The sequence below is a fragment of the Centrocercus urophasianus genome, unplaced genomic scaffold (genome assembly GCF_019232065.1).
Source record: "Centrocercus urophasianus isolate 14NV4802_14NV808 unplaced genomic scaffold, USGS_Curo_1.0 seq_25, whole genome shotgun sequence".
Taxonomy (NCBI): Eukaryota; Metazoa; Chordata; class Aves; order Galliformes; family Phasianidae; genus Centrocercus; species Centrocercus urophasianus.
Window position 1 is genome coordinate 6,340,155 of NW_024884811.1, and position 12,375 is coordinate 6,352,529.

A 12,375-nucleotide genomic window follows, 5' to 3' on the forward strand; every position below is an offset into this window, starting at 1 on the left:
CCATTCCTTTCTCAAAGTGAATGCTTTCAACTTTCTTTTACTAGAAAAAGAAGAAAATGTTTGCATTCACCAGGCACGTTTTCTTACCTTCCAACCAAACAAATAAAATACCAAATACGGTTACAGATAAGATTCAAATGTTTAAAATATATTAGCTAGTAACCAGAATAAAAATAGATACATGTTGTAAAGCCAAAAATCAAAGTATAACATCTAGTGATGAGTGCATTTGGATTATCAATTCGGCTTGTAAGATTCATTTTTCCCAATCTTGCAGAAAAAAAAAAAAAAGGGAAAATAATTTTTAATTACTTTCCTTCACCCTCATCTGAAATCACCAAATCTATGAAGCTGTTTAGTATTACTTCTGCATTTCAGTACACTGAAGAGGACTAATAGGAAAACACTGTATTCTCAATGGGGACACATCTTCCTTACTTTCCTTTCATATCTTTTTTTCACAACCCAACCAAAACCATTTTAATTGCTTTTATGCCACTGTTAATATAGTTTGGAAAAGAGAGGCCTGAGTTTTGATTAACAACAACAGCAACAAAAAAGGAGACGGGAAAAAGATGGGAAAATGACAAGTGTCATATTTTGATTTGTTGTCCCTCTATGAAGAGGAGTAGCTCAAATGATGGACTTTTTTTTTAAACTTATGCTGTAGAAGTTATAAATAATACAAGAATTTAGCATGCATCAAAACAAAATACACAGGCATCACGTAGGTATCTGTGCTGTAAAGCTGTCTTGTACAGGTTCTCTTTCTCGGAATTTGTCAGAAAGTCAGATGATGAAGACATGATAAAATAAACACTTCCACTCCACCAAAAATAAATTGTGAGCCATTGATGCAATAGAAAAATACCGAATATGAATGAATGTTTCTTTTATTGCTGGTAATGTCCCCTTTTATCCCCAGTTTTAAAATTAATTCACAAGACAGTTTAAGTGCATCTATTAAAAGAGAAACAAGGCAACATATCCCCATAGTGATTAGTACTGTAACAGTTCAAAAAAGAAGTTATCACACAAATTTCTCAACTTCTGCACATTTCAGATTTTTTTTTCCCCTGATGTTTGCGTTCTGTAGTCCTGTGCAATTTAAAAATTACATTTCTAAAAAAATCATGAAAAAAGTAATCCAATTTGTCTAAAATGATACATAGTTAAAATATGAATCACACTGACATTTCCAACTCATTCCATACATGAATGTCACTACAAAGGAATCATAGTTTTACTGCACACATAGTCCCTTACTCAGTAGGAAAGCTCTCTGGCTTGGTTTACGCTCCAAGAAATTTTGAAGCATATCCATCCCATCCAAAGATCCTCCGGGTTTCAAAATAAGATTTCTGTATTTCATCCCTGCCTGATAAAAGGTAAAGTAGAACATTAGTATTTCTCACCTTGGAAGCTGCAACTTTTACATATTTGTCATGTCTAATTGTGTAGGTTTTTAAATACATCTCCTCTCTTTCCAGATTTTCTTGACAATAAAACAAAATATGCCACAATATAACTTAAATTGGCTGGAACAGTTCAAGACTGGAGAAATTCAACCTATCCCCCCAAACAATTTTTCCTGTGGTTTTGCATTATTTTGGGATTTGCAATCACATTAACTTGCTCAAGTTATGGATGTCATTCTATAAGCCATAACACGATCAATATGCAGGCAAACAGAACCTAAACATCCATTCTCCCTTAATTGATGATTTCTCTTTCTCCCACATGTATTTGAGGAATGACAGTACAGAGATAAACACAAATACCAGTGAGGAATAACATGGCCCATACACACATTTTATATGCATAACTATTTAATATATACACACACGATTTCCCAATTAAAGTGTGCTAGGATAATGGAAACTTAACCCAGTTTATATTTTCAGCAAGAATAATATTAATGCAGGAAATTAATGTTAGGAAAAACAAAATGAGCTTCTTAGACAACATTAAATGAAGACATTCTTTAAAAGAAAACATATTTATAAAGAATGTATCTGGAGAATTTGGGGCCTCAGAGACATATGTATGAATGAGAAAATATTTTTTCATGTAGAAGTCCTAGATGCTTTTAGTATTAAATTAAAAAACTCTGTAACTGTACACTGTACATATACATATATCTTTCCCTCATATGTGAAACCTATGAGACAGAACTACTCTGCTCACTGATCACTAGTGCAAAATCTGAGGTATTTTTACCTGATGGACTTCCCATGACTTAACTGCATTGAAAGAGCAGATGGAAAAAGCTAAGTGAATAAGACAATCTATCACTGAAGAAGGACTGCTTATATTTTGTGATTTGTCTTAGTTTCCTGAATGTTAATAGAAAAAAAAATGTATTGTTCCTCGATTTAAAAAATGTTATTTGTGTAAATGTGCCTTTCTGGTGCTGTGTTTCCGGTCAGCAGATTACTCAGTTCTAGAGGGACCAGAAATAATTCCAGATAATGTGCATGGACTTAGGAATTTGGCAATTAACAATGTTAGTGTTTGCTGAATAATTGTTCCAGATAGAGATGCTTAAATGAGTTTCAATAACTTGCTCAAAACAGGAAGAGAAATCTTATTCTAACAGGAAGAGGTAAGCCAAATTTCTAAAAGCCCTTGCCGTAATACTGTAACTGACTTCCTTTCCTGCTGTTGTGAAAAGTAGTCTAAATCAAGACATAAGAACTGTATCTACAAAAAAATCTCACTAGTATCTAGCAACTTTTTATAAAAGATGGTTTTCCCACCCTGCAGAACACTGTTACACTTAAATAGAATGAGAGTACAAAAAACAAATTAAAAGAGAACCAACTTAAAAGGATAGTACTGCCATGAAACTGCAAGCAAATCTCCAGTGGAAGTTCCCCCTGAGGTTATGTGAACGTCCAAAGAAAGTATGTTTGCACACATGAGAGAGCGAGCCAGGCACACACATGCCCATGCACGTGAATACACATACACAAATAACCATTTTTATTTCTGTCTTCTTAGCTGCAACAGGAAGCTTCCCTTAAAAGCAGACCTAGTTGCCTCTTAGCTGCAGATATCCACTTAGTCCTCGTGTAACTGAACACTTATCAAAGTGCCCATTCAGTGTCTGAGAAAGAAAACAAAAACCTACACAAAAAAAAATTGGAATAAACTGCATTTCCATCCCTAGGGTGTAGTAAAGGTCACAAAGCAGTTCTGATAAACTATGGCTCAGGGTTTTGCCTGCACAATCACTCAAAACAGTTCTGAAGGCCAGGACCAACGATCACAGTCTTGCTGTTATCTGTTATCACCCTGGAGGAGCATGCGTTGTGTGAAGATGGAACAGGCAGGAAAATCAAAAGATTGTTCCCATGACAAAGCTGTAGCATCTCCAGATAGAATTCCAATGCTATAATTGTTGAGAAGTTAAAAAATTGTCCAAATTGGTAGGACTACTCATTACAACACTGACTGTCCCTCCCTCTTTCCTGCTGGAGGCAGAAGAGGCTGAAGAATTACAAAGAGAAAAAAGCCCAGTAAATCTGAAATCCATCAGTAACTTGAACTTCAAAACTCACATGGGAGAAAAAGTAAGGAGGAAAAAAAATTAAGTTGTAGTGTGCTGTGAAAGAACAAAATAAAGTGTATTTACTAAGTAACACTTAAATAAAAAAATACCACATTTAAGGCTCTATTCATATTCCATAGTGAAAGAATACCTATCTACTCTTTCAATGGAGGAGTATGGCTTTTTTTGTTTAAAACTAAAGAGGAAAGTATTAAGATATATATGTTAACTGTCTTAAAAGTTATAAAGCAATGCAAAATATATGACTCTATAGAATATCATAATATATAATTATATATATAATTATATATTTAATTATATATATATTATATAATTACATAACTATAATAAAATCCATGCAGTCCTCAAAATTTCAAGATAATTTTCAAAAGAAATTTACACACTTTTTTTTTCAGTTTGGTTGAACTTGACAAGAAGTGTACTTGAGATGTTATTTCTATGCAATTTCTATTGCAATTTCTAATTGCAATAAATGTGTCTTCTGACATAAAGCACAACAGGAATCTTTAAAAGAAAGCATTTGTTACCTACCTTCGGATTCATTATGCCTTCTTTCTTAAAGCAGCTATAAAAAATGTCCATGGAAAACACTTCGCTCCAGAGGTATCCATAGTACTGCCCATCGTAACCACCTGCCAGATGCCCAAAGGTAGCTGGCATGTTCGTTCCTTAAAAAGTTCACATTAATTAATATCAAATGCAGTCATTTGTTTCATTCATTTTATGTATGAAAAAAACAAAATTTGAAGAAATTAATACAGATTTGTATGATATAATTAAGAACTACTAACATCACAGGTCTAAAAGCATTATGCATATTTTGGTGACTACAAAAGGAAAATTCCATTTTGGTCTACTTGCACATCTGAAGCAGATGTGACAGAACATTTAACGCCATGTTCACATAATCTGGCTCCGAAATACAACTTGCAAAAGTACAGCTTTTGATACTTCCATCTTCCTTCAGAAGAGATCTTTAAGATTATTCCAATTTTCAAAATAATTATTTCAGCTTCATAAGTTAGACTATTTTACAAACAACAACTTTGATTTTTTTTTTTTTTTTGTAAGCCAAACATTATTAGGATAGGAAGGCATATCTAAATAAAGTATTTGGGCATACTGTACTGATATACCTGGGGTTGCAGGAATTCCTAGGATCTCCATACAGTATTTGGCATATTCATCTCCTGGGTCAACAGATGGTTTTGTATGGAGCACCTGGTCAACCTTGCTCAAAACAATCTGGCGGAGAGTTAGAAAACCTGATGGAATAAGAACATTCAACTTACAAATACCAAAAGAGCTGGAGTTTCTTTAGCATTCATTTCTTTAGCATTCTTTCATTCAAAGATCTCAACAAACATTCTAAATTTTCAGAATTTTAACTACAGAAAAGATTTTGAGTTATGTCATGTCCATCCAAATGCTTCAGCTAAAAAAAAGAAAAAAAACAGAGGAATATTTTTGAATCACCATTATAAGGTCCATATTTTCAAGTGTTACTTTCCTCACAGATCAAAGACTAATAAAAGCAGGTATTTTAAAAGCAGATATCAATATTTAAAATCATGTTCTCAGCTGTCATCAGTTCTAGTTGCCATTTCATACAGGGCTTGCACAGATAATGGCAAGTGTGTGTAGTGACACTGCCTAACACACCGCAAAGATAGCAAGAACTGCTGCTGCTGCAGGCTCTGATATTTTGAAGAAGCTACAAGATACGATCCTCTACTCGGCATAAAATGCTTATATAGTTACAGTGCCTGTCAGCTGAAAGGACAGGCACTTCTTGTTTAGGAGAGGGAAGAAGTATGAAATAAACAGCAGTGCTTTAATGACATAAGTTGCACAATAAATGATGCTGTGCAGGGAGCTCTGATTACAGGGACGGAGTGGAAAGAGGGATATAATAATAATGATTGAGGGGCAATAACACTAAATTGGTCTTGCTAATCTTGAGATAAAGACAAGGTAGAGACAACTTGTGGAAAGACAGCAGAACTGGGACCTTGGTTTGGGAATGCAGTGTACCTACTGAAGTGGAGAATACAGAGTTAAGAGGCTGTTTGAGCAACGCAAGGCTGCAACACTTCTTGTATCACGTATGTAAGCACATTGAGTAAACTTGCAAGCAACTTTCATTTTTGTCAAATAACACATGCAAATGAAACGTATAACATACATGCAGAAAATCTGATACTTCTATACTAATAATGCACAGTGTCTGCCCAGGGCCACTAGAAAAAAAATTGGAAAACCAAGGCTCTCTCTCACCCAGCATTAAATAAATAGAGTTGCTGGGGTAAAAAAAATAAAATAAAATTAACATAGGGAAAATTGTAGAGGTATATTAATCCTTTGGGTAAGCCTGGAAAACCAGAGCTGCTGCTGTTCCTGTATGCAGTGGAACAGCCTTTATTCATGGCTGTAACCAAGCAAATAAACTCAGGAATTATTAAGACAAAAAACTTTTTTGGTTTAAAGTGCTCACTTAATTCTTGACAGTACTGACAGAGACAGTGTACATAAAAACGAAAAGTAATGGGCTTGTTATGTTTTACAGATAGTACCTTCTCTGAGGTTTCCAAGCAAATTTTTAATCATAATCCATTTTTTACACACACGCTGTGTGAGAGAGACAGATACCTGTATTCGCCAGTCTAGAGGCAGCTAGTTTCTCAAGGAGAGCATCTGCAACATGGCTCTCATCTTTGTAATGTCTTGACATTTGCTGTAGTGGTTCTTTTTCCCACACCCAGTTCTCAAACATTTGTGAAGGTACCTCTACGAAGTCTGTTTCCACGTTAGTACCACTAAACCTGGCAAAATCAGTCTAAAAAGAAAAGCCATTGTATTAAATCAAAATGGAAACCAAGATTTCTGGAAGAACACAAATTTTCAGATACTGAAGTTTCAGCGTTTCAATTAAAACAAGATTTTTAACTTCAAAGAAAGAAGGACAAAAATACATATATTAGACAACTAAAAAGCAACAAAACAGATTATGAAGTAGTTACTTACTCCATTCTCTGCTAGTGATTCTCTACTTCAATTTTTTTAGTACTATTCTTTTCATCTCTCAGGTTAAGACCGCAACACAGATATTTCTATGCTGTCTTATTTATTACAATTGGAAGATTTGTTAATTGTTATAAAATTATGTTATACTACCCTGAAGTAAAAAAATGAACTCCAATAATACACTTGTAAAATTGTTCACTGTATTGCAGTCTAACACACTCATTCACAGATTTTACATGACCAATTTATACTATCAAGGTTTTCCCTAATAACTGTCTTCTTTCATAAAACATGTAGTTAAAATGCTGCACAATTTTTGAGTCAGTAATACATGGCCTGAAATAAATAAACCCGAGCAGCTTTAGCCATGAACGGTTCCCCAAACTGATACTCATTCACTGACAGAAGAGACTTCACTTTGAAAGCCATCCACTTTAGAGATTTTTCTCTTATTTTATTACACTTCACCATTGTCAATTGCTTCCTGTTTAAAAAGACCACCGCAGATACTGGCTTTGAAGAAAGGCTTAATACAGTCAAAAATCCATAAAATTTATCCCAAACTCTTTTCTAAAAAGATGATAACTTTAGAAAGATAGAAGTTCGAACATCAACAGGAGTTAGATAAAGTAACTCTGGATTTGCCTTGTGACTCTACTCCTTCTGTTAACCCAATTTTATTATTTTTCCTTCTAAGCAAAATTCTAATACTAAAAACACTTCAGATCCTAAAAGGAAAAACAAACAAACAAAACCTCCCAGTTTCCCAAGAAGAAAGAAAAATTAGTTCAGGTTCTTCATTAGCTGTCCTTCCCTAATATCATAAAGAGATCCTGTCTCTGCTCTGATATTTCACATGCCAGCAGACTTCCAACACATTACTGCCCTCCAAACACTGACCTGCTGCTCACAGATTCCCACTCAGCTAGATCCTCCTATGTTCTTTAAACATCAAGTTTTAACATGCTTAAAAAAGAAATTAGCAAATGAAACAAGACACTGCTTTGCATGTGAAAAATCTCAGGGCACAGGATGTTCCTATGTACGATACAGATGTTATTTGCTTGTGTATGTACTAATCCATTAAATTATTCACATAAAATACAACAGCAGTGAGCACAGTAGCAATGCAAGCAGAGGACAGCACAGCAGCGAGAGACAATTGGAAAGAAAGCTCTCTGACTTATGTGCAGTTCTCAGCAAGTGGATGTCCACATTGAGGTTGCCCAGACAGGGCTCTGCAACAGCCAGAACATCTTCATCAGTTTCCAGAATTTTGCTGTAATGCTGAATGTATCTAATTCATAAACACAGAATCACAGAATCACCCGGGTTGGAAGGGACCTCAAGGATCATGTAGTTCCAACCCCCCTGCCTAGCAGGGCCACCAAACATACACATTTAGATCAGGTTGCCCAGGACCCCGTGCAACCTGGCCTTGAACACGTCCAAGGACGGGGCATCCACAACCTCCCTGGGCAGCCCGTTCCAGGGCCTAACCACTCTCCTTGTAAAGAAAACCAAAGAACACCTCTCAGGTAATTGAGAAAAAAAGAGCAGGTTTTATTTCTCAATTTCTTGATTTATTTCTTGATTTCTGAGCTGTCTTCAGGTGAAGATGAACACATTATCATCACTTTCAAGATGCAAAAAATATAAGTGAATGCATAGCTACTTGCTCTTAAATGTGCTTGAGCATCGTTTGTTTAATTCTAGATTTAATATGTGGATTTGTATGTGTCTGTTTGCTTTTTCTGCAGTCCTAGGCTCCGGGATTGAGGACTCCATAATCAATGAACATTAAGATGTTATAATTATGAAATAAACAAGAGAGTTAGGCAAAGCAGATTATAATAACACAAAGAGAATAAATAGGACACTTACCTATATTGTGGGCTCACTTACGAAACTCCAGCAGAGCAGATCTCCATAAGAGACCCTTCTCCCCGGGTAGCCAGCTCTTAAATAGGTCTAGGAGAGGTGCAGCCAGGCTCCACCCCTTCAGGCAGCAGGGTGAATTGCCTTCACCTGTGCTCCCATGGGTGACCCATTGCTCACCTCAGGTGATCAATCAGAGGTTCAGGCCGTGACTCAGCAGTTCCCATACAAGGACATAATTAATATTCAATGTGCATTATATTGCTCTGATTTTATGAACTGGTACTGTTTTATAGGCCACAGCAACACTACACAACGTTTGGATTTTGTGGATAATTATGTGATTTTTTTTAGTGAATAAACACAGCAACTTCCCTTTTTTTCTGAAATACAAAGTTTCTATTACGTTAACAACAAATTCAGTATTTAAGATTAATTCTGACAGAAGAAACGAAAAATGAAACAGGAAATTTTATAACTATAATGATACCTTGGTGCAAAATCTGCAAATCACTTTTTTCTGGTCTCAGTGAGAACCCTGACAGTGAGATGTGAGAACAGAAAATACAATAGCTCGGGCAAGACCTGCTTTATGTTTTTAATAGGAAGAATGATAGCTCTGAAGTGTACTACAAAAACAATGGAGGTTAAGGACATAATTATATGAATTCATAAATCATTTGCACTAATGAGGATAGTAGACTTTTTGTTTGTTTCTGAAATCTAGTATGTTGCAAGGAGTAGTAAAAAGACATCAGACAGCTGTAACAGAAGTCACAATTGGGCACCTTCTCTACCTTACACGTGGATCTATTTAATCATCACTAAAACCCAATGGTGCAAATGCAAAAGTAGATGTTCTTTTGAAAATATTTTTTGAAAAGTGTATTCACTGATGTGTGGTTTTAACTGGAGATCAAAAACAGACAAAACAACTGGTCATCCTGAAATACAACAAAAAAAATGTACATATACTTTGCTAAAATTGTAAAATTTCCAAAATAAACTTATCTATTGCTTGGAGGCTATGAAAAATGTAAGAAAATTGAAACTGAAACATCACTAACCTGTGCACATATCTGATGCATTACGTGACCAAACTCATGGAAGTATGTCTTTACTTCATCATGTCGCAGCAGTGATGGGCGATCTGATCCTGGTTTCGTGAAATTGGTTACCAGAGCAGCTACAGACATCATTCTACTGCCATCAGAGAGAAGACAGCCAGGCTGGAGACCAAAGCATGCTGCATGCCCATACTTTCCCTCTCTGTACAAGAAAATATTTCAGAAATTATCTTGAAATCACAATCCTGCTCAGGACCAGAATATTCAAGAACAAGTTCAATGAGCTGGTGTCTCTTTAAAGCTTTAAATGAAGAAACTATGTCTGTTCATTAGGACGACCATACAAAAATTTTATTATGACTTCTATGAGTTGCTAGGCTTAAGATTCTGCTTAAGAACAGAAGAGGGGAGAACAGTACCTAAAGAACACTATTTGAAGATTCATAGCAGCATTGACAAGAATTTGATTTTTACTCAAATTATATATACCTCAGATGCCAATTCTATTTTGAACTACTCATAAACACTATAACAAAGAGGACTATGTTCTATTCCCTGAAGCAGTAACTATCCTTCCTTCATAGGAGACAAAAGAACATAGTTTAAAGCATTTGCAGTGCGATCCAATTTTAAGGAAGAATGATTTTGAAACTTTTGCCCTAGACACAAGACAATGGGGTAGTAAAGGCAGAAACGTCTTACTAATAAATGTCTTCGGAAATTCACATTATACGCAGAAAGGAGAGAACAGACAAATAGATATAGTAGAAAATCTGTGCCTACTTCTAAAGCAAAATATATATACTACTGTATCCACTAATTTTCCTTACTCAGAGAAGTAAATAAATTTGTGCTTTAAAAAATGCATGAACATATAAATTACTACAAAAGAAATTAAAAAACAGCAAGAAACAGACCGAAAAGGAATAGCTGAAAACAAGTTTTGCCAAATTAGTCAACTCTCTTAACCTCTGACAGAACACAGATCCTGCTGCTAATAGCTAGAGAGCAATAGAGATTAACCTAGATGTACATTTCAAGGGGTGCTCAATGGCAATCTTTTTTGGGTCTTGATCTATCTGACATCTTCTTTAGCAGTTTAGAGAACTAGCTACACAGCAGGCACACAAAGTTTAAAGAGGAAATGGGAGAAATGATAAACTCTGAGCAGAGAGGAACAGGACTGATCTGAATAGTTAAAACATTAACGAGAAGTAAAAGATGGTATTTCAGTTAGAAAAGGAAAAAGAGGAATGGTGGATAACTGACTAGTCAGCAATACTGCACAAAATGAAGAAAGTTCTAATGGAACAAAAAAAAAAAAAAAAGACAAAATAATCTATCTGAAAGCAGCCCAACAGCAACAGTCTCACCAGTGGGACAAATATTTACTTCCCAATGTATTTAATTTCACCCGCAACAGCAACCCAGTAAACCAAGTTCATTTTAAACACATATATAAAGCACTAAGTCATACCGAGGATAAAGGTCCAAGTAGAACTGCCCTAATGTTTCTCCTGTTGAATTGTCCTTTACTGTATAAAGAGTAACACTGTCATGCCAAACATGAGCACTTTCCACTTCCTCAAATACAAGTCCAAGCAGCTTTTGGTAAATATTCAATAAGCCTTCCGTAACAGCCTCGATTGGGAAGAATTCCTTCAGCTTTTCTTGATCTATGGAGTACTTCAGCTCTTCTGTTTTGTTCATATAATAATGAAGATCCCATGCATTGATTCTTCCATCATAATCACAGTTTCTCTCTTGACACTCCTTTTTCTTCAAATCTAGAATGAATTCTCTTTCCTTCTCAACCAATGGCTTTAGCTTCTCACTCAAATCATCTGAAACAAAGATTGCCTTTAAATCAGCTTGTTCCTTACTATAATGTATATTCTTATAAAACACAATCACATTTACGTAACATAACTTAACAGTACTTGTCCCGGAAGGCATACTTGAGTTTTCTATTTGTTGATGAACAGGAAGCAAATTAGTTTCTTGTCTTAATGAGTTTTAACACATACATGTTGTAAGCAATGTAGAAATACAGAGGGGGCTTAGCAGTACTGTGAAAGGTTCTGATAAATTTGGACTTATTCAAAGACATAAAAAAATGGAATGTAATACTTAACACACAAAGTAGCACCTGACACGTGCTTGAAGCTTTGTATTTTACTTTGGCTAACCTCAGTTTTTTTAATGTGCTTCCACAGAAGCAGCCAAACACTACTACTGTTAGTTATTGGAATTGCAACGAAGGATTCCAACACTTTTTGAGATCACTTAAGATCAGATTCTGATCTATTTCTAGCTATAGTCCTATTGAACAGCAATAAACCAAAAGCTCTTGGCTACATGACAGCTATCTACTCTTCTACCACAGCCACTGTATATCAAACTTATTAATCCCAGTTTTTTCCAATACAGCTTTTCTTGGAAAAGGAAGGGCCATAGCACTATGAAACCAATACACTAAATACAAAATAATTAAGTTATTGAAACTCCCTTGAAGTACATACTGTGTTTATTATATTCTGAATATTTCTGAACTATACTTTTCTTTAGGATTTGAGGTTAATGGTCTGTCATGGCATACGGAGTGTAAAATTTGAGTACTGGCACTCCTGTTTCTTGTATGACTGTAAGGCACTATATACTTTTACATGACTGATAAATACTAATAGTTTTCAGCCCAGAATACACTAAATTCTGAGTATGTCATAGGGCAAAATGGTAGATTTTCCTCCTAGCCATAAGATCAACTTATGAACATCGGTTTAAAACAGGTATATATATGAACAAAACATAGCAAATTATACTGTCATGCTT

The 12,375-nt window shown here is 35.2% G+C and overlaps 1 protein-coding gene across 2 annotated transcripts in view; it reads right to left on the bottom strand.

Moving 5' to 3' along the window:
* Positions 1-877: 877 nt before the first annotated feature.
* NLN (neurolysin) overlaps positions 878-12,375 on the bottom strand; it is a 37,480-nt gene continuing 25,982 nt past the window's right edge. For both annotated transcript variants that reach the window (XM_042825769.1, XM_042825770.1), the window contains exons 8-13: positions 11,021-11,387; positions 9,544-9,745; positions 6,224-6,410; positions 4,711-4,839; positions 4,106-4,242; positions 878-1,378 (exon numbers count right to left, since the gene is read on the bottom strand). In XM_042825769.1, the coding sequence (XP_042681703.1) occupies positions 1,244-1,378; positions 4,106-4,242; positions 4,711-4,839; positions 6,224-6,410; positions 9,544-9,745; positions 11,021-11,387 (1,157 nt within the window). In that variant the 3' untranslated portion in view covers positions 878-1,243. The remainder of the gene's footprint in view (positions 1,379-4,105; positions 4,243-4,710; positions 4,840-6,223; positions 6,411-9,543; positions 9,746-11,020; positions 11,388-12,375) is intronic.